We start from the raw sequence: 20,847 nt of genomic DNA, 5'->3' as shown, positions 1-20,847 counted from the left end.
ATATATGTATATATATAAAAATTCCTATATGAATATCGATCATAATATGTTCGTACAAAATTTGATTTTTGTCCTGATTAATCCGTAGATAATAAGAAATACCGTTTTCTGTGCTAATAGAGTAAAATAAAATGAAATGTCAATGGATGTAGATCCGTCGAAGATTAAGACTAGTTAATGACTACTGTAATGATAATTTTAATGGACAATTTAGTATCATAGTATCTTTCGATTTTGAGCATAAGAAAGTGGTTTATAGAAATGGATGAACCGGATAGTTGCTACTGTTTATTCTCGTCTAATGTTACAGAAACCCGTTGAGAAATATCCATTCGTGTCAATAACCGTTGTTGGCGCGAGAAAATAATATCGACGATCGATACCGATCTGTTCCACGAATACATAAACGTCACAATCGGTTTTCTTGTTACCTACCCTTACCGATTAGCTCTTTTTTAAATTGAATCGGAATATAGTTTGATCCAGTTTCAATCTCCGTGCTGCTTCGAACCGTACACCGTACATTTGAACGTACGTATATAACCAATTATTCCTAGACCGCTATAGCTTCAAGGTATCGTCAGAAGCAGTTTAAATCATTGATCCAACTGCACGAATTGGAGGTAACCTATTCTCCTTGCTCGTAGATGCATTATAAACGTAGTTACTTGACTCTAGTTCACTGATCTCGGTCTATTTTTTTTCTTACATCCCTACGTGATAGGAAGCTCAAGTTATTTGAAAGGATCAACAAATAAAAACACAAAGGGAGCAAATAATAAGATCGCATCGTAACAAAGCAACGGTTTGCTTGTTCGCGATCGATACGCTTTACATATAACACTCTAGCGTCGAGTTATAGTCAACTTCGTATGGCGTAGTGTCTTATGAACTTCCGGCCGGATGTGGCCACTGTCCAGAGTATTAAATACAAACCACAGACTACGGTTGACAATTTAGGGTACATAACTCTCGGACAAAATATAGGATTAGCGCGAGTTTCATGTATAGGAATATACCAGATTTTCGTGTAATATGTCTTTGTAGGTCCAATTTGTAATATTACATATGAAAAAAATGGTACTGTGTTAGAACAGGACATGCTTCTTTCTGCAAAATGAAATGCAATTGTATCTACTATATTGCAAATAAATGTGTTTAAGTAAAATATTTTACTTTCTGTCTAGCCTCGTTTTGCGAGTAACGCTGGAAAGAGTTTCCGTTTGAAGCGAGAAGCTTTTTGCCATCCACGTTGCATTCCGCGGCATCAAAGACAGCCACTCTCCCGCCGCTAGATACGACTTCGAAATAAAAGAAAAAGAAAAATTCTCTTCGCCGCCACAGTTTAATGCCAGAGCGTAGAAACGAAACGGCGTACAGTGAATCATAATGCGCTACGTGTTCCGTTACAATTCGATCCGAACTCGCCACTGCGTGTGGAATATAAATTTAATAGATGCTTCGTACTCATTAAGGCGCGGCGAAAATCGTGCGTAAGGTCAAGGCGGAAACGATGACAGCGACACGCACGTTATATTTTCAATATTAAATTTCGTATTTCCAGATATCATAGCCCGGTCGATAATGACGTGTGTTGTGTATCATTTGCACGTGTCGCGTAATATCGCAGGGACATTAAAGGAGTGGTTAGTTTCTCGATTCGCCGAGTCGTGTCGCAAGAGGAGCTTTCTCAACTCGGAAGATTATGACCCGCTCACGGAAATGGAGTGTGTTTCGGGTGAAACGCTTTGCTTACAAAAGCGGCGCACAGAGTCAACGAACGAATGATTGCACTTTAAAGGTGTTTTACACGTACACAACGTCATCGGCAACACCAGACTACGCGCAAAGGTGTACACGACCGCCCAATATGAACTGTATAACGTCGTTTAAAATGTGTATATATTTTTTCTTTTTTTAGGTTATGGAGAGAGGAGAAACGATCAGAGAAAGATCGTTATAGGTTAACGGCGAGTTTCTCGATTCAATAAACCGAAAGCAGAAACCTGAGAGCTTTGTACAGGGTCATCCCCGTAAAACAGGGGGCACTAGGGACATGTAGAAAACAAAACAAACGACAAAAAAAATAAAAAAAATAAAAAAATAAAAAATGACAGAGACGCCCATATACTTCGTGAAAGCTAAAAATATACACCGTGGTCAAACTAGTTTGGGAAACGTCAACGTGATGTCACTGTTTGGGTGGCCTCGGCGGTATCATTTCCAGGAAAAATCCATAGGTACGTTGATTACGAAGACGCTCTTTCTTTATGACACAATGTAACAAAGAGTTGTACGCGTTGTTTCCAACGAGGCTGGGAATCCAGAGAGATACTCTCGGTCGAACCGAGTGCAGCATCGTGGAACAGAAACCGGTCCAGTGCGCATAAGACTGCACACAACAGTGAGACAGCCTCATTCCGAAGTCCCTTGAGAGATCTAAAGAAGGTGGTGGACGCACTGTGACAATTTACCTGTGCGACTGACTTCCTCTCTTAAACCTTGAGACTTCTCAGCTAGAAACATGGAACAATGGAAAATCAAAGAAACTTCTCGGAATGTAAGAATATTCCACAACCTTCTTGTTCTCGGGTTCTTTCTCTGTTCTATCACTGAGAATGATGAGCTTTCCATGGAATAATACAAACGTCAGGATTACGTGTATTATTGTTATAATCAACAACGATAATGAAAAATTGTTTAACAGAAGTAAAGTATTCTGTCATAGTAATTATTATAAATAGAAACATCACAGTAAATTTCCTAGAAGAATTTTCCAAAAATTTAATTTGATATAAGGATTATTTTTTAAATAACAAGATGAGACTGCGAGAAAATAAGAGTACATTCTACTTAGTAAACGTTACTCGGTAAAAGAGTTTTGTATGCTGATTTATAAACGAATATATAATTAGTGAGTTCCATGCAGAATAAAATGTCGGTTAGGAGAGTGGTTGAACTGCACTACGGACTGAATAGTAATGATAGCTTTAGAATATCAAGAGACAAGAAATTTGTATAACCTTATCATTAATTAAGAGTTTACTAGCAGGCTGTCGTACGAGAAACCCAAACCCAGTATAAAATCAAAGGAGCCACTCGTATCGAAGTGGTTCAGGACAAAAGGGGAAAAGAAACCGTTCTTACTTTTTACGGAAGAATCGATTTAATTGACTACTTTACAATGGTGACTTGCCTCGTGGAAACTTGCCAAGAGTTTATTGACTTGTACTCTACTTTCGTTTCTGTGGCTAATTTTGAAACCCTTTTTTATCCAATGTATATATGTATTTTTCATTTGTATAAGAAATTCAAATTTAAATCCAGACTCAAAATTAAATTCAAATCTAAATTTAAATTCGAATTCTCTTACTTTTTAATCGTTTCGTAGTATTCGTATTCATATTCTAATCGTTTCCCGGATTCATATGTTTTCCAGAATTAATTTCTCTACGCGTAAGCTCGTCGAATTAATTCATCAATTTAAAATTAAATAAATGATTATTATACTAATATTAAAAAACACATTTGTAGGGTGGGTAAAGTGCTTCTTAATGAGCGGCGACTATCGTTCGGTGGAGATCATCTCGTACGACTTGTCTTTTGCACTTAAGTTTCTAACTCGTGCACCGTCAGCTGAAAGCAGCTTTTGCCTCGAGGGGAAATTGCATTTTATCAGATTTTCCATTCTTTTTATGGGCTATCTTCGGATTTATGCCTCGCGAAATATATCGAAACAACACAATAACGAAACCTCGCGAAAGTTTACAAGTTCTTCCAGTCTTTCCAGTATTTAAAATGCTGGCAGAACACTATACGATAAAATTATTTTGGGTCTTAACTCGTTGCATCGTCGATATTATGCACGGCAGCGACGATTATTTCGTTTATCCTCTTCGACAGAAAACACGAGACGATTCTCCGCAGAGAAGTTTCGAATATCCGTTCTATGATATTTTTAGCGGTTGCTGTGGTTGAATCGCGTTTTTTTATTCCGTAATTTGTAATACAGATCTTGGCATGTATATATGGAAGGGGCGGCCGCTACTGATGGAAAACGTTGCACAAAGAAAGTATGAAAGAAGAAGAAATAAAGAAGGACGAACGAAGATAAAAGAATCAAATGAACCTTGACAAACAAAATGATTGGATTTTTTGTTAGAAAAATGGATTCGTTGTACACAAAAACCGTAACTGAGACCTATGATGTTTTATTAATGACATACTCCTTTTGATGGATGCAATTCTGCTTGGTGGAAAAAGAATAATTTCGATGTATTTTAAGTTAAGAAACATTGAACTGTTACTATTGAAAGCAGCAAACTTCTAATTCATCTTTATTGATGAATAATAGTGTTCACTTTATCTATTATAGCAGTACAAAAGTTCTCAGTCACGATCACTTATCGTTTAATTTACTATTAATGGTTAAAGATTACAGTCCTGAACTTTACTGTACTTACGTGTGATTTAATATTCACGAACGTATCACAGATTTATATCTGTTTATCGTTGGCAATATCGATTCATTGAGAAAAAAGAGGCTTAGTAGTAATGTAACATAATTAATGCACTAAACTAGGAATTAAACATCGTTCAAACAAGTCACGTCTCGTACGAACGTTCCGTAAGTATCTTTCTTGAGATTCCATTTAGAATATCGTGAAATGATATCGCGAACATAATGGAACCTTGAAGACTGCCTGTATAGAGTGCAGATGGCTTCCGTGATCGTGGAACACCTGTCGTCTTCTTTTACAACGGTGTGGATCTCCACGCGTAATATAAATCAGCCCGATTTTCGTTGTGGCAGATGCTAACTGCGTTAAGACAGATGTTAACTACGTTGTGCAGAATAAATTCGCGCGGTGCTACTGATCGGTCGCTAGATGGCGACACGATCGATCTAATTCGATACTTTCATCGTTCGACTTGCAACGCCAATGCAGATAGTTTTAATCGGCTAAATTCCGGATACTCATCACCCGAGATTGTTTATAACTTTATGTCACGTGCAATATACCGTGTTAATGATCAATAGAATCAACGAAATTAAATATACAGGTTTTGATAAGAGAGCCACGTCGAAATCAAGAAGAAAAAAGTTTACATACACGTGTATTCTATTTGTACTCTCTTTTAAGTTCTAATCATTTCTACATTTCAGTAATGTGCAGTTAGATGTAGTTGTTATAAGAAAGAGCTCGTGTCTGCCATTTATGATTCCAAGATAATACTGTACTTACATTATTATATTACCTACTTCTCTGGATAATAAATCTTTTACTTTTCATATTTTTTATAGGTTATGTACGACACGCGATAATATTTTTCTCTTACTGTCAAGGCTTTATTTAAGTTAATCACATTAACAAAATCTGGAATTTGTGCACTATTGAGAAAGAAAAAAGGCTGTATCGCGCCTTCGAACAAAACTATTCGAAGTATTTCGTTGATTTCCCAGAGGAGCATCCGATGCGTAGTTTTTCTACCGGAAGTGCAGGAAAAGAAGAAATTTCGCAGCAAAAAAACTCGTAATTCTTCGTATGCGATATTCAACGATAGAGTACAGTAACCTTGCATCAAATTGCCTGTTTAAAGAATGAGATAAAAAGAATCGTGGAATAACAAGATCACGATCTGGTCTATCGCAAACGCCGCCGGACAATTTGCTTGATAAGATCCACCGAGGAGAAAGCTTCCTGTGTAAAGCACAGTTGCCAGGCCGAAGGCGTGGAAATATTTAAAACAAACAAAATTGCTGATAACAGGTTGAAGAAAATCGCAGACCTGTGCTGGCAAGTAACGAAACAAACATGTTAGAAGAAACATGAAACAAGGCGAGAATTTTGTCTACAAGCATGCCTGGATATCATTGCATATGCAACAGTATTCGAAAGTCCATATTATTTATAAGATATTTTATTAAGAATCAATAAGATAATAAAATAAGATACTTTTATCATTTTCTTCAGGAATTGGAATTTTTAAATACTTCGTAGATTAAATCTACACCGTATTAAATTTACTTTGATACATTTAATTTGTAAAATAATACTATGGATGCTGCATTCGTAGTCTCAATGCTTCAATAAACAAATACGCTTTAAATCAATTGACAGAATTGTTGCACACCGTTTAATGGACTAGGGAAGTTCGTCGCTTCATAAGTTATTGAATGCTTAGAAAGTTTCAATAGTTTTTCACACGATAGTATCTTCAGTTCAACTTACGCAGATGGAAGTCATCGGGAGATCAGTTTGTTGCGATGACTTCGTAATTTAACGAGATATCCGATACTTTAAAAGCTTCGATACAGTGGAAACAATCTTACTAAATTGAATACACGGCACTTTATCATTTCTGATAACAAGGTGACATAAAAGTAACGCGACCCAGTATTATAATTACTAAAATTATATTAACACATTTTATCTCTGGTTCACGGCATGTTCCGTACTTCAAATTTGGACATTTATCGGCATTAAGAACATTACCTTGAATTTTTAGCTACCCCGAGACAAAATTAGAGATATAAGAACATTTTGTGATTTGGAAATATTACCGAAAATTTTCTAACAATTTTCCACCGAACATCGAAAATTCAGGACTATCACTTTTTTATCACCCTTTATATTTCATACATTTTACTAACATTGAAACTACTGGCTTGAAATGTATACCCAGATATAGTAACATGATAAAGGTAATTACGTTTCTAGTGCATAAAATGTCAATATTATTTTAATACAAATTTTACTATAAGTTCTATAAAATAATTTTTGAAAAATTTAAATAGAGATTTTGTTAGTGCTAAACCTACCACGAAGTATTATTTGACTGGTCGGATGATTAATTATGGTCGATGAAGCAACCAAAATGAATCATAGAAAAAAACAGAATAAAGGAACATACTCATATATGGAAAAATTTATTATAGATAAATCATCAGTTGGTAAGTGACGAAAGCGATAATATAGCAGAACTTTTAATCAAATTTAATTTAATCAATTTAATGGAAATTTGCACATTTTCAACAACAGATAAGAACAAAAAATCTAAAGCCAGTCATTGCAACTTATACTTCTTCCACTGTTAAAACCAAAAGAAGTCGAAGATAAATCCAAATTCGAAGTCGCAAAGTAGCCTACCTATTTTTACGGATTCGAGGTTTTGTGGACGATGCAGGAGCATCGTTGATTCAAGAGAAGAAGAATGTTTCCATTATACCGGCACAGCATTGTATTCTAAAAGCTACATACATGCATGCCATGCATTCGCGAGTGGAAGAAGCTATACGCCGTCATTGAAAAGCTCGATGTGAAACGGGTCCGATAAGTGTCAGTGTGAAAAAATCCAGGCTTCGTAATCACGTCTGTAATTCCATTGTCATCATCTGTATGCAAAAGGGAATGTCTCGTAACGCAAATTATGTATAAGTCCGATTAGATATAGCCTCGTGCGTTTGTCATCTCGCTTCCACATGTGCCTTCGATTAATTCATACCTATTTATAAAATAATACCATTCCGATGGCAATTGAAGTTATATGAAAGGATTATTGTGTACACTATGCGGACAACTAAATAATTTTCACGTGACAATCAATTGTTCAAACTGGCTGAACACGATGGACGAGAAAATATACAAATAAGTACTTAAAACGTCCAGCAACATGAACATAACAGCGTCACGTTCTACAGGGAAGAAGAGCTTTGATCTATTTTAAAGGCAAGTCCACGGTTCTGCTAACAAGCTGCGAAAGAACGCATTCTTTATCGTGTAAAGGTACAAGTGCCCCAAGCGACCATCGCCCCTCGAGTTTATTTTAAATCCCGCCAGTTTAGGAAGCTATCGTAATTGCTCTTTATTTCGAAATTATCTTTTCCAGGTAATTAGAACGTGCAATTTTTCCAATATTGAGCACATCTTCGAATATTGCGTACCTAACATGAAGGAGGAAAAAAGGCAAAGAAGGATCATAACCAATTAGGAAAAAATGGACAAGTATAAGAGGTAATTTTCTGAAAAAGGTCACAGCGACCAGATCAAACGGGAAGACACTGAATCAGAAGACGCTGAAACGTTGAGGATTTACGAGAGCTACAATAAACGCGTATCAGAACTTTGCGAAAAGCCACGGGGATCATTTTGAATAGAAAATTTTGAGGGCAAAATCCCGGTGAATTATGTATTGGTGGCAGCCAGGAACATTCCAGCCGTTCTGTATCGCGACTGGTTTCACGCAAGAACGTTTAATGGGATATACGACAGTGTCTGAGCTTGGAATTCATCGTTCTGCGAAGAATTCAACGGGAATTAAATACGACAGTCGCGTCTTTGTGCAGTCACGACACCATAAATCTGGGCCATGCAGGCAAAATGGTGATAATAATTATTGTACAGTACGATGTATACGACTCAGTTAGACGATTTACGAGTTTCGACTTTCAAGAACTTCGACGAGCTGCGTCGCGCTGATAAAAAGAGTTATTTCTGAGTTCGTCGTACATACGCGAGAGGCCAAAAGGGTTAAATGAGACGGGCAAATTTTTTCAACGCCCCCTGTCATCACGCGAATCACGTATGCAAACTTTGCATTTTCTTTTCAATGGTTAAAAGCGTCGGTGTCGCATGATATTTCATAAATTCCAGGGCAATTAATCCTTTCGCCCAGCACGAAAATCTTTGATAGTTAGAAGGTATTCGTTTGACACTACTTGCTTTACTATGCGAGTCATGGAATATTTCATACTTTCAGATTTAATCGTTTATTAATCACTTGCAAATGATTAAACGGCTAGTCAAAAGAAATAATATAACGTTAATAACCATATGAAAATAAGCACTGAGAGTGGAAATAAGAAACGACGTACGATCAGTGGATCCAGAACAAATTTTAATTTTTCCTATTAAATCAAATGTCGTGATATAAGTATAATTACACATGATAAAAATGAACAAGCAAATAGAACACGATATCTATATACTTCCAATAAGTGGGAAAACAAAAATTTGGAACCATCGTTTTGGCCGCTTTCGCAGTTCTAGTGTTGATCGATTGGCCCGAAACTGCGATGGATGGTCGTATATTAGAAAATCGCCATATAGCCAACGAATCGATACGCTTCGCGCGATCGTGGGAAGGAAAAGGGAAATTCGAAATCGACTTTGTGCCATCCGGTTTCCATACGAGCAAGTACGTCCGTGCTCGAGGAACCCCGTAACCTAATAATTCTGTTATCGAACGTCCTCAGCGTCCTTCAATTTTTACGTCTCTCTGATCAATAACCGTAGTCAAAGTCCTCGAAATGAAGCAGGCAACGTGTGTCAAACTGATACGAACAAGTCCAAAGAGGTAATTAAAACGAACTCGTACATCTGGGAAAAACCAGTTTTTGGGCATTATCATGTGGGAACGAGGGTCGTTACATCAGCTAAAAAATGCAATGTTTTGTATGAAAAATAAAAGACAAAAAAATTAAAACTAAAAGAGCACAGGTTGACCTAAAAATGACCCTGGCGTCAGTGTCTATTGATTTTTCTAACAATCCCCTGGAGCTTCCTCGGTTTCCTTACGTTCAACCGCTTCGATTCACTGTTTCCACCCGAAACGCATCTATTTATAACTTCTAATTATACACTGTCTTTTACTAAACCATAATATTCTCATCATCCGTGAAATTTGTTCCAGTTCCATCGTCCACGGCAGCAATTATCCTCCAGTTGAATTTGCAAGAAGGGACGACGAAAATGGTGACTTCTCTCTTTTAACACGAATACCAAAAGCCTACGCGTAACCCAATTCCCGTGAAATTCTCTCGGTAAACGGTGCATCTTCCAGGGCATCGTATTCACGTGTCCTCGACCCGAACAAATTTCCTTAATTAACATTCTTTCGTAAGGGTACCAGAGTAAAATTCTACAAGATGTTGCGTCTCGCACGTGCCAACACAACGTCTTCGCTAATTTCGTTCAATTAACGTTCACCAGCCAGGGAGGCTGACCGTTCTAAATGAGCCAGAGGCAAGATTAGACGTCATGCCTCTTTGGAATCAACTCCGTTAATCCGTTTTATCATTTCGAATATCCAAGCAAACAGCGAGCTACTCTATTTTACGTTTTCATCGGGTAAGCGGTAAAATATACAGCAGTTCCTGGTGAACTGGCAGTGAATGTCCGTGATGATTGCACGAGAGAAATCGTTTTGAAGCGATAACGCTAGACGATGTACCTGGCTGTTAGAGTTGATCGTTTACAAGAATCCATTGGATAACTTTCTTATTATTCGATTATACGCTAGTAAGAAGTTTACATTAAGGACAAAGTTCCTTGAAACATGGTAAACCAGGAAATGTTCAATAGCACGTTGCTCTTCGCTTGGTAATGTTTTACTCTGCTTCGAGGTAGATGTACAAGGAACAATATGACATATAAATTTATCAAGGTAAGAAAAGCTTATTGATAGACAGAATAGGCCATAATCGTTTAAAACGTATTAATAATCGAAGACGATTCTAAATTCTTGGGACTAGATCCTTTATACTAGGTAAAGAATGAGGTATAGGGTGATAAAAAATTGTACACATAGTTGCTTCCTCAGAATGACACTCAGTAACTGCAGGTTCTAACTGTACAGTGTGGACCAATTATATATGTACAAGTATCTGGGAAAATAAAACGTAAGGGAACAACTAAGAGATATAGATACACGATCTAAAAGCCCGCCCTCTGTATTTATATAGTATAAGACAAGTCTCGACCGTTCATCGCTAATATCTTGTAAACTGTTGGCCACTTGGCCCTAAAAGGAAATATTGACGTGTATACTCGTACAAGTTCCACAAACTAGAGACCCAAAAAGCGGGACTAACATTTAGCCAAATCCTCGTTGCAGTCGTTGAAGCTCAACTCGAAAAATACGAGAACAATTTGCGACCCATCTCCGTCTTCTTTTCCCACCTATTCTCATATTTTTTCTCCATGTCTGGCTCTGTTCGCGTTTTGTTTCATTCAAAAGTCTACCGCTATTCAAGTAAAACCGTATATGAGCACGCGAGAACGCGCCATAAGCAGTTAGGTACACACGTATCCTCGCGAAGGGTTGGAAATACCACATAGAACGAGGAACATGAACGTTGTTTGGGAAAAAACAGGGAGAAAAAGTGGGACGCGGCCTGCTTTCCTGAAAGGGTGCTCTGTGTTGGGTGGGCGGGTTTCCCCTTCGTGTTTCAACAGAATCAAACCAGGGTCATTCCAGTATGAATTTGCACGCTAGTCGAGTCTTGGTTTTCTTCTTTAAACGACGTTATACCGAAACTGGTTCCGCGAGAGTTTTCGTCGAGCTTTGGCTAGCAATGACTAGCTCGATAGATAACTATGACTATTTTAGGTGCCATTGTTAATTTCTGTCGATCAATTGAAACACGAAGGAATTTCTACCACGACCGGTTAAATGGAAGAGTGAAAGAAGAAAGATCTCAAAGAAAGTGGAATAAGAGAAAACATCACAAATGTGACTACACGTGTATTAGAGGAAAAATCGCAAAGTCAAGCGACCAAAACGTCAAATACGGAATTCTCGACCAAGAGTTTAAGAATGATTATTTAGGTTGTACATCGAATGATTATGAATAGTCGAGAATGATGTTAAAATATGACACAGGAAAGACGAGCTACAAAGGTGATGAGAACAATTCAAATCCATCTATCTCTTCCTTTTTCTATTCTCTCTCTTCAATGAAAATTTTTCTTTACTTTAACGAAAAGTTTGCCTCCTATGTCACATACTATATTTCTTCGATTCTAACCGATTTTTCATCGAATATTTCTACGGAACTTAAAACAAAACCCTTGTATTTTCCAAACCACAGGGTAGTCACGATGTCATCTATATATGAGGGGGAAAAAGTTGAAAATTCTTTCAACGAGCTGCATTTATCGAAGACAGAACAATGATCTCATTTAAGGTCGACCACGATCACGGAAGTCATAAATTTCCATTTTATCGAACACGGCCAGACTCTCTGCGTCCTTCTTGGAAGCTTCTATCCTCTCGTTTCATCATCGGTGCGTGTTTCGTGGCAGTAAAACTCATAAATGACGATAATCGTCGGCATGGATAATTTCGTAGACGCTTTTCAGCGGGAATTTGAAATCTATGAAAATCACCTGGCTATCTTGAGAGTACTTGCGCTAAACGTGCCGCACAGGTCCCAAACGATGAACGGCACGCGCTTTCGATTTAAACTCTGCTCTGGAGTGTATCTCTTTCCCGTTCCGTGAGTCACGAATTACAGTATATTTTTCTATTGTCTATGACGCACCATCGAGGGTTGAACCCTCGGCTAAAATCGCCCCATAACACGGGCCTGGCCCCTTCCATCGAATATACACGCGAAGGGTGACCATGTGCGCGATCACAGTGATTCTCAAATTTTTACGATGACGCGTCCGCCCCTGGCATTGCTTCAAAGATCGTTGGAAAAATTACGAAATGAATTTTCTCCTTCTAACATTCTTTCTTGGCAAACATCGCATTATTAAAACTGAAAATTGGAAATATAATTACTAATATCGCAAAACTGATTTTAGAATTGTATCGAAATTTTCAGTTTTCTACAGGCAGGATTGGATTAATACTTTTAGAGGCCCTGGGCATTTAAAAAATTTTTCATCTTTTTGTTGTTTATTTCCTATCTTTTTTGTTTCGTACATACATGAACATAAATGTTTAGTAATATTATTGTCATGTGTGTAGATAAAGAATTGAAAAGCAGAGAATTCCTATGGTGTTTTTCTCTCTATGATGCTCTAACCATGTGCTTATTTTGTTTATTAATCAAGAAATAGGAGTATTTAAAAACGTTTAAGCTCTAGGATGAATTATCCTGTATGGCAATAGCTAAAACAGTATGTGAAACGGTGTATCGAGGAGTTGCAACGACTCGAGTTTCCAAGGCCAAAGTATTCTGGTCTTGGTACTTAAATTACACTCCTCTGAAGCTTATTTGTTTGACGGAACGTGTTTCTCCCGTTCAAGTTTCCAACAAGTAGTACGAAATTTAGCCATTAAAGAAAGATAAAAATAAGCCGCCGAGTGGTACGTGGCTTGAAGAATCGGAAGCACATACTTGACGCGGGAAAATTAAAAGCCAAGTCTCTCGCGAGCGCGAAAGCCCATGAAAATGGAGATAAGAACGCTGCCATATGTTCCTCCCCCGACGCGTTTCTCTCCATCACTCTTGCCCTGCATCCCGCTGGCAAATTCTCTCTTTCTCTCTTTCTCTCCCGCTCTCTCCGTGCTTTGAGTCTCTCTTTAGCGCATGTAAGAGCGATAGAGAGGCCACCTAGGGTAAACTTGCCACGTGTTTGCGACAGAGATTCTCATCAATCTCTGACTCACCCGCGAGATGCAATTAGTTCACTCATGCAAGCATAGGTACTTTTAAGGAGAATCGAAAAACCCGGTCTAGGGATATTTTATTATCACGCCATTGGATTAATAAAATTTGGTTAGGAAACTGGCGACACTGATAATTTTTTTTATAAAAATTGCGTAATGTCGTGGACATAAAAAGAATATGATTAATCGCATCATCCTGATCGAAACGATAATTGTTTCTAACCTAACCCGAACCTAACCTGAATTTCGTGAGTCATAGACAGCTTTCTCACGGAGTCACCAGAACAGAATAAACGGAACGATCACGTGGTGCTTTATACGGGGTCCTCGAGTGTCGAGACGAGCGACCTTCAGTGTGTCAGGGATATAAAATTTTATTCTTCGAGAGGTGGAATTGAGTTACGGAGTTACAAGGTACGTGACAGAGCCTCTCATCTATCTACCAAAATCTCTAACGGTTTCCGGAAAAAGCACTTGCATCCCTTCGTTGCAATTTATTATACTATACTATGAAAATTGACTGTAAAATAGTAAAGTAACGAAAATTACTATATTCTGGAGAGAAATTGAAGATCTAGGATTTCGATACAAAATATTGCTCTTTGCAATATAAACATGGTTAACAATTTACATAACTTTCGGTCGCCGTAGTTAGTCCTTTAGTAATTAAAGCTTGCACGTTTACCGCCTTTATAGATTTATTGATTTTAGATTTACGGGGAAGCTCTTCAAAGACATCTAAGGTTAGAAGTTCTATGACCCGGCCCGTTGAACGTGTGTCAGGTTAGATTAATCGATATGAAATCTAGCTTAAAAACTAATCTTGGTCCGCAGAACAAACTTATTTCATATTCAATATTCGAAGCTTTTCTACATTTATTGTTAACTGTACTCGTTTACCCTGTATACCAATTATTCGTTATGCGAATGGCTCCTAATTGTAACAATTTAATTGAAAATAGAATCATTTAATCCACCTTGAGTAGTTTTCGTTGCATAAATTACCTGCCTTGCTTGAAGGGTAACACAGATAATACGAATATAATGAATCCTCGATAAAAAAAGAAAGGATACTCAGCTTACCGACGTAGTGTCGCCGTTTGCTTTTTCCCCGTCCAGTATCCTCTGCCTGAGGGCAAGTCTGTCGAGGCTCGCCAGCCTGTAACTACCTCCGACTTCGCGATCTCTGCTCAATCGTTCGGTCGTGTGAACTGCTGCTGTGTAAAAACGACGAATTGTTCGAAACGGTCCTCGTGGACGACGACCAGCCGATCGTGGTTTTTATGCCGTTGCTTTGTGCACCGGCGGAACCGTTTTGATTTTCGGTCGACATTTCCACCACGATCTCACGTGATCTGTTCGACACGATTCTCTCTTTCTCCCCTATACTGGGATACAGCTTCTTATGTGTCTAGTTTGGTCCTTTCTATCGCCAGGCAAACTGATAATGGAGGGTTATGTCATGTTTTCTCTCTTTTTCTCTTTGTCTAAGAATAGAATGTATCGTAAGTTAATAGGGATGAATTTAAAGCGTCTAGGATACAGGAATATATATAGAATATATATATAGTCTCGAATGGGGTAATATATCGTGAATTTTTCAATTATTCCGTGAAAATAGACAAAGACGTGAATGGGAGAAAAAGAACGGGCGTGTCTATGATAAAAAGCATTCTTTTATCGGAATAAATGAAAACATGTCATGCAGTTACTGGTTCGACTCAATATTGGTTTTGTGGCCCAAGAAATTGTTACTCTTCACTTGAACAATAAAACGTTAATTTAGAGCATTGTGTATAAACAAAAAAAGAAAAAAAAAATAGGAAGAAAAAAAAACGTAACGTTTTGAGACACTTAGGCCGCCATTTATACCGATTTCTAACAAATACTAAACTCAAGAACGATTATTTATCACAAAAAATTATACTATAAAGGTGTCGTATATGTCATTAAACTCTCATTCATCTTCAATCGTATTGAGAAAACTGTAAAAGGACTCTTTTTAATGAATTTTCGGTCACACGAACATCAGAAAAGGCACGAAAACAATGGATTTAGAGTGTGAACTCGAATGCCTTGAATGGCGATAACTTGGCCCGCTGCGAAAGCTACGATGTGCCCTTGGAAACGCCTTCATTACACTGGACAACAGAAACCATATCACGGTCATAGACATCGCAGATAATGTTATAATTGGACATACAATTCGCATACACAGGGCACATGCACATATATGTATTCATTGTTAAATAATTAATTGTTCGGAAGAAAACAAATACTCACTATGATTTTGTATACTATATCTGTCACACTCGAAGGAAAAATTTGCGTACACGTAAAATAGCACTTTCGTGCCAGAGTGTACGTAGTGTGTAGTACGAAGTAAAGAGTGAGAGAGGGTAGTAAGAAAAAGAGTAAAAGAGGGAAGAGAAAGAGAGAAATCGTGCATCGGTTAGCACTGCGTGGGCTCATGAACGCCGGTGTTGCTGCTGGTGATTCACGCTGTCGGCAAACCGGCCGAACGTGGCCACGTTCACTCTCACTTTTCTATGCATTGTTTCATTATCGACTAGTTCTTTTTTTTTCCACGAAAAAAAATTTAAACGATGTTATTCTTCGTTCCACCGATTGCCAAGTAAAAGAAAAACAACAGCGGGGGAGAAAAAGTTAAATGACCTCTCTGCCAAGCACGCACACTAACACTTGCGCGCGCGTATATGCACAGTCTTGCCAACAAAGGTGACAAGCAACAGCACAACCGACTCATACGACTCGCCCGACTCGGATATACTGCGGTCCCTAACGAACGACCACGCCTGACGCAGCTACCACCAGAAGTGGGGGTAAATTCACTACATTGCCGCTTGTGCTCGCCAGATAACCAACGAAACTGCCTCTCTTCACTGCGCATGTGTTCCATGGAGTAACGACGACCAATGGCAACTCGTTGTACGACCAGCCTGGCGGATGAGCGAACATATTGTTCTCGCTATACGGTTTGGTCAGTATTCCTATGAAGCCAACGAATCATGTTCGAAACCATCTTTCCAATATCTCAAATAAAGATATACCGAATACATCAGTTTTACTTATTTTATTTGAAACCAGTTACTGCATTTTCATTTCATATAATGCTTGAAAATTTTTACTCAGAACTGCATACAAAATTTTGAATTATCGAAAATCTATATGCATCATGCACATAGACAGATAAATATATTAATATTAATTCCCCCCCCCCCCCCCCCCGTAAAACAAATTATTAAATATATTTCTCTTAACTATTTAAAACAATTGCGGAAAAGAATTGCTCTTATTTACCGGCTGTTTTCGCAGATGTATCGTAAAATGTAACTACGAAATGTCGCTACTCAGATATGGTGGCGCTACGTGTCCGATCAACTTTTTCCGCTCATTCGTTAATTCAAAACCACGTATACTACATGTTTTACAATCTTTTCTAAAATTTTAAAATTTGTTTAATTAACACCTAAAATAACTTTTCTCATTTGATTTTAACCCCAAAGATGGAATTATAGAAAATTATTATTTTTATACAAATTGAGGACCACAATGCTTGACTTTATTCTATTACTATAATTGGTCCAAGGAAGACGTCAGGTATGCAAACGGTAGAGGTTAGAAATAATACGTGTATCAATGCAGGTGGCATTCGGAAATACAACACAGCTTAATAGTTCGATGCTCTTATTAGCTCGAAGTCCAATTAAGGCCACAATGATACTCCAAGTATTCTGCTATGTACTTCCTACTGTCGTGTTGGAATACCAAGCATGACAGCTCGGTAAGCTAAAGCGATCATTGACACCATAAAAAAATGAACAGTTGTACGATGCTCTACAGATCATTGCAATGCCAACATATTTAATCAAAGTTTTATGAAAGACATATTTCAAGTAATTACAAATTTTAACAGACATCTTTTCTAGATTAACGAATACGCTACACCATGATGTTTAACCTAGTTCCATCATTTTATCCTACTTCCACCTAAAATTGGCATAATATTACTCCAGCAAAAAATAATGCTGTCTAAGGAACTTTCACATAGATAAAGGTATTAGTAGAGCTTAACTAATTTTTATATAAATCTCTCCGTAACGTAAGTTGATAAGGATAATATTTCATAACAGAATGTCGTGTAATTGAACAAAATATTTTTAACAAATATTTCAGATTATAAAAAAAAAATATTACAACGGAAATAACTACCTGTTGAGAAGGGGTAGCTTGCTGGTTATCGTATTTGGCAAGAATCGCTGGGTTCAGACGACGTCTGAATGATGCAGATATTGACGACATTTTAACGATTCTATCGCGTCAGAATGATCGTCTTCGTTTTCTTTATTAATTGCACACCAATCGTTAGAATCCAATCGGAGTTGGTCAGAATTCACATACCCTCTGACGTCCGTAACATTTTCGGCACTCAAACACGTAATTGTACGAATCGATAACGAAGAAGTTTAAATATACGAATAAACGAGCGAATAACGATTAAATTGTCTCGAAAACTAAAGTTTCCACTGTGCATCGATTAATTTAACTGTTTAATCGTTTAAGCAATTAATTTTTCGCTTCTTTATCACAGTGTCAATTGAACACTAAACAACTAATCGTCTTTTCACACGTAAAAACTTACACCAAGGTCAATTACTAATCGTTATCGCAGTTTCACAGTATGCGTAACCGTACTCACGCACATTACTCACAATCGATGATTTCGATCATTCTCGTGATATGAATCAGCAGTACTGATTAACGTACACACTGATATTACAAACGTTTCCCCAAGTATTACATTGGATGTGGCAGAAGAATCACGGAAAGAGGTATCCGGTTTAACACGTTTAGTACAATTCATCGACGATAAAAAGTTAAGGAAGATATTATTTTCTGACAGAAATTAGACATGTATCGTACTAGAGAAAGTGATATCGTCATATAAGAAAAATACCCCAAAAAAAAAAAAAAAAAAAAAAAAAAAAAAGAAAAAGAAGGAAAACGCAGGAAAAAAATTAATTACTAACGATTTAAATGTCTATTTACTAAGGAATATCAGAAAATATGCGTCACTTGAACGTGTTAAGATTCGAGGAACAATAGTGCGGTACCATTGTCAGAAATAAAAAACGTCCACCGGAGGATCAAACGTATTTTGGATCGATCGAACGAAAGCACCGTCGCATTTCGTCTGCGAATTACGAATGGAAGAAAATGTCACGACGAAAGACAATGGGAACAAAACCGTTCGCTTGGAAGGTAAACGAAATGTAAGGAGAGCCGGGGACGGAACGCACGTTCGTGATTTTAGTATTGCAAACAGGAGGCGCGCTTCCACGCGTGTCGTCCGACAATTGGAATGTGACTAGCCTTATCAGAAACTTACCGCTGTCGTGACGCCCGAAGTAGCCGTGGTGATTGTGACGTTGACGTGGTTATAGTGATCATCATCATCATGCCGGCGTTTATCGTGTAGCGTGCGGTCATCCAGCATCCGCGTGAAACCGGAAACAGAAGAACGGAGAAAGAGAGAGGAAGGAATACGATAAAGGGACACCGAGGAAAAGAAAGAGGCATTGCGGAGGAAAAATCATTTATGTTAGTCTAACGTAGAGACCATGTATTTCGATGATTGTAAAAACATAATTTCGTAGCATTGCTTTTAATAACTAGGGAATCGCTGTCTCAGATCATTTAAGAAAGCTAATCGAATAAAAGGGATGATAGAGAGCATCGAATATCTAACTTATATAAATGAAGTTTCGTAATAGGACTTTATATCGTGTCTCGGCTATAATACCGTTACGTTCGTGCTACCTTTTTCATTTTTATTTATCTTACTCGATTATTGATCTGCATTTTCCACGCTGTCAATCGAAGACCGCGTTATAGAAACGAAGATGTATAATTGAAACAGCCAAAGTATTGGATACCTTATCGGGCAATCAGGTCATTCTATTAGGCGATCCACTAATTATCTTGAGCAGAGTATTAACGCGTTGGAACATTACAGAGGAATGCCCTCGTTCCAGTTCCACTTTATGTAAGTTCAATGAACAACCAAAAGAAATTGTATCCGTGTAGAATATATTTGTTAAATTAAAACAAGTATGTCGGCCCCGGTAATTCATGTACATAATTGGTTTTATTTCAGTTAGCAATGTTTCCAATTCTCAAGATATTTTGAATCGACTTTAAGTTATCTCGGACACCGTCCTCATTCCAGTCAATTATAACACAGCGTGACGATCCAATTAAAAGATACGTTTCTTGAACGTGGCTTCGGCCGAGCAGTTTAATCGGAACATCGATAATGCTCCACGAATTAATCCCTTTGATTCGAGGAAAGTCCAACATGCACAAATTATGCCCGTCAATTTCGAAAGAGAGACATGATTACCCCGCCAGGACTAGTAAGTAAGACTTTCGGGGCATTGAGCTTAATTGGTGACACTTTGCTTTACCACGGTAAAATTAAATTATCAAGAGACAAGTAAAGATTACTAAGATATATCGAATTAACTCTAATTTCTCACAGAATCAAAACCCATCCCTTTCATTCGTATGCCTAACTATCCGTTCCAATTATTTAATTGCTAATTAACGGAACCGCAAAAAGGAGTGGCTTACTTGTATTTTGCGGGATAAACACCACGGTGGAGGTTTCCATTTTGATCATGAAGATATCACCTTCCCTTTACTTTGTCGTCGCTATCAAACTTTTTCTTTCGGCCGAGAGCTCGTTGGAATCGCGGGACCAGCTTGAGACGTGAGTAAACGCGGCCCGAAAATAGATATTGCAAAAAGTACAGAACCGCGAAAATTCCGGTGTCTGATCTTAAATATCATCAGAATTCCCCTCGTGTTCGTCCTGGGGCATCGGTTCGACTGTGCTTAAGCGAACTATCGGAACTCTTCGAGCATGATATTGCTGCGAATGAAGGATAATCGTTCTCTATTAGGAATTCCTCTCCGACGTATGTTCGCTGTTCTTCGATTCGAGAGTCACGGAGTACTCGATGATCAAGCCAATAATGGGCTTGAGATTCAAATTTCTCGTGAAAGAAAATCGTTCGGCTCGGCGAGTTATCGATTGTACAAATTGGTAAATAAAATATAACTCCCTATCGGAAATGGGAAAGTCTCCGTCGAACCGATCGTATTAATAAACCGGCCACGGTCTTCTTCGATATCGGATGCTTCTCACCGTGTCGACGGATCGGGTACTGAGAGATAACCGCGATAGTAGCGAGATTCCTAAGGTTTCGTAGCGTTACAAAAGCGGCAGAAAACTTGAAATTGAATTACAGGCAGAAGGAGCGCCGGCTCGCGATCACGTCGCGTTTTCTGGCTACTCGCGCGGAATGAAAGTATCTGGAAATTCCACAGCCTTTCTACCGGTCAAATGATATCTTTCCC

The 20,847-nt window shown here is 38.1% G+C and overlaps 1 protein-coding gene and 1 long non-coding RNA gene across 11 annotated transcripts in view; one reads left to right on the top strand and one right to left on the bottom strand.

The window, feature by feature from the left end:
• The window catches only part of pnut (septin 7-like protein pnut), a 33,312-nt gene that overhangs the window by 8,486 nt on the left and 3,979 nt on the right, over positions 1-20,847 (bottom strand). For 2 of the 10 annotated variants that reach the window (XM_017902075.1, XM_017902072.1), the window contains exon 1: positions 18,815-19,040. In XM_017902075.1, the coding sequence (XP_017757564.1) occupies positions 18,815-18,922 (108 nt within the window). In that variant the 5' untranslated portion in view covers positions 18,923-19,040. Of the gene's footprint in view, positions 1-441; positions 492-1,176; positions 1,225-4,463; positions 4,799-17,637; positions 17,895-18,814; positions 19,044-20,058; positions 20,815-20,847 lie in introns of those variants that run through there. The other 8 variants (XM_017902073.1, XM_017902074.1, XM_017902070.1 and 5 more) reach the window with 8 other exon arrangements.
• Positions 16,847-17,680, top strand: LOC108548933 (uncharacterized). The gene is made up of 3 exons (XR_001890294.1): positions 16,847-17,209; positions 17,355-17,482; positions 17,602-17,680. It is a non-coding gene; the product is annotated as an uncharacterized LOC108548933 (long non-coding RNA).

The sequence above is a fragment of the Eufriesea mexicana genome, unplaced genomic scaffold (assembly GCF_001483705.2).
Source record: "Eufriesea mexicana isolate 0111107269 unplaced genomic scaffold, ASM148370v2 scaffold1653, whole genome shotgun sequence".
Classification (NCBI taxonomy): Eukaryota; Metazoa; Arthropoda; class Insecta; order Hymenoptera; family Apidae; genus Eufriesea; species Eufriesea mexicana.
Note: the sequence above shows the minus strand (reverse complement) of the source record. Positions and strands in the feature narration are given on the sequence as shown.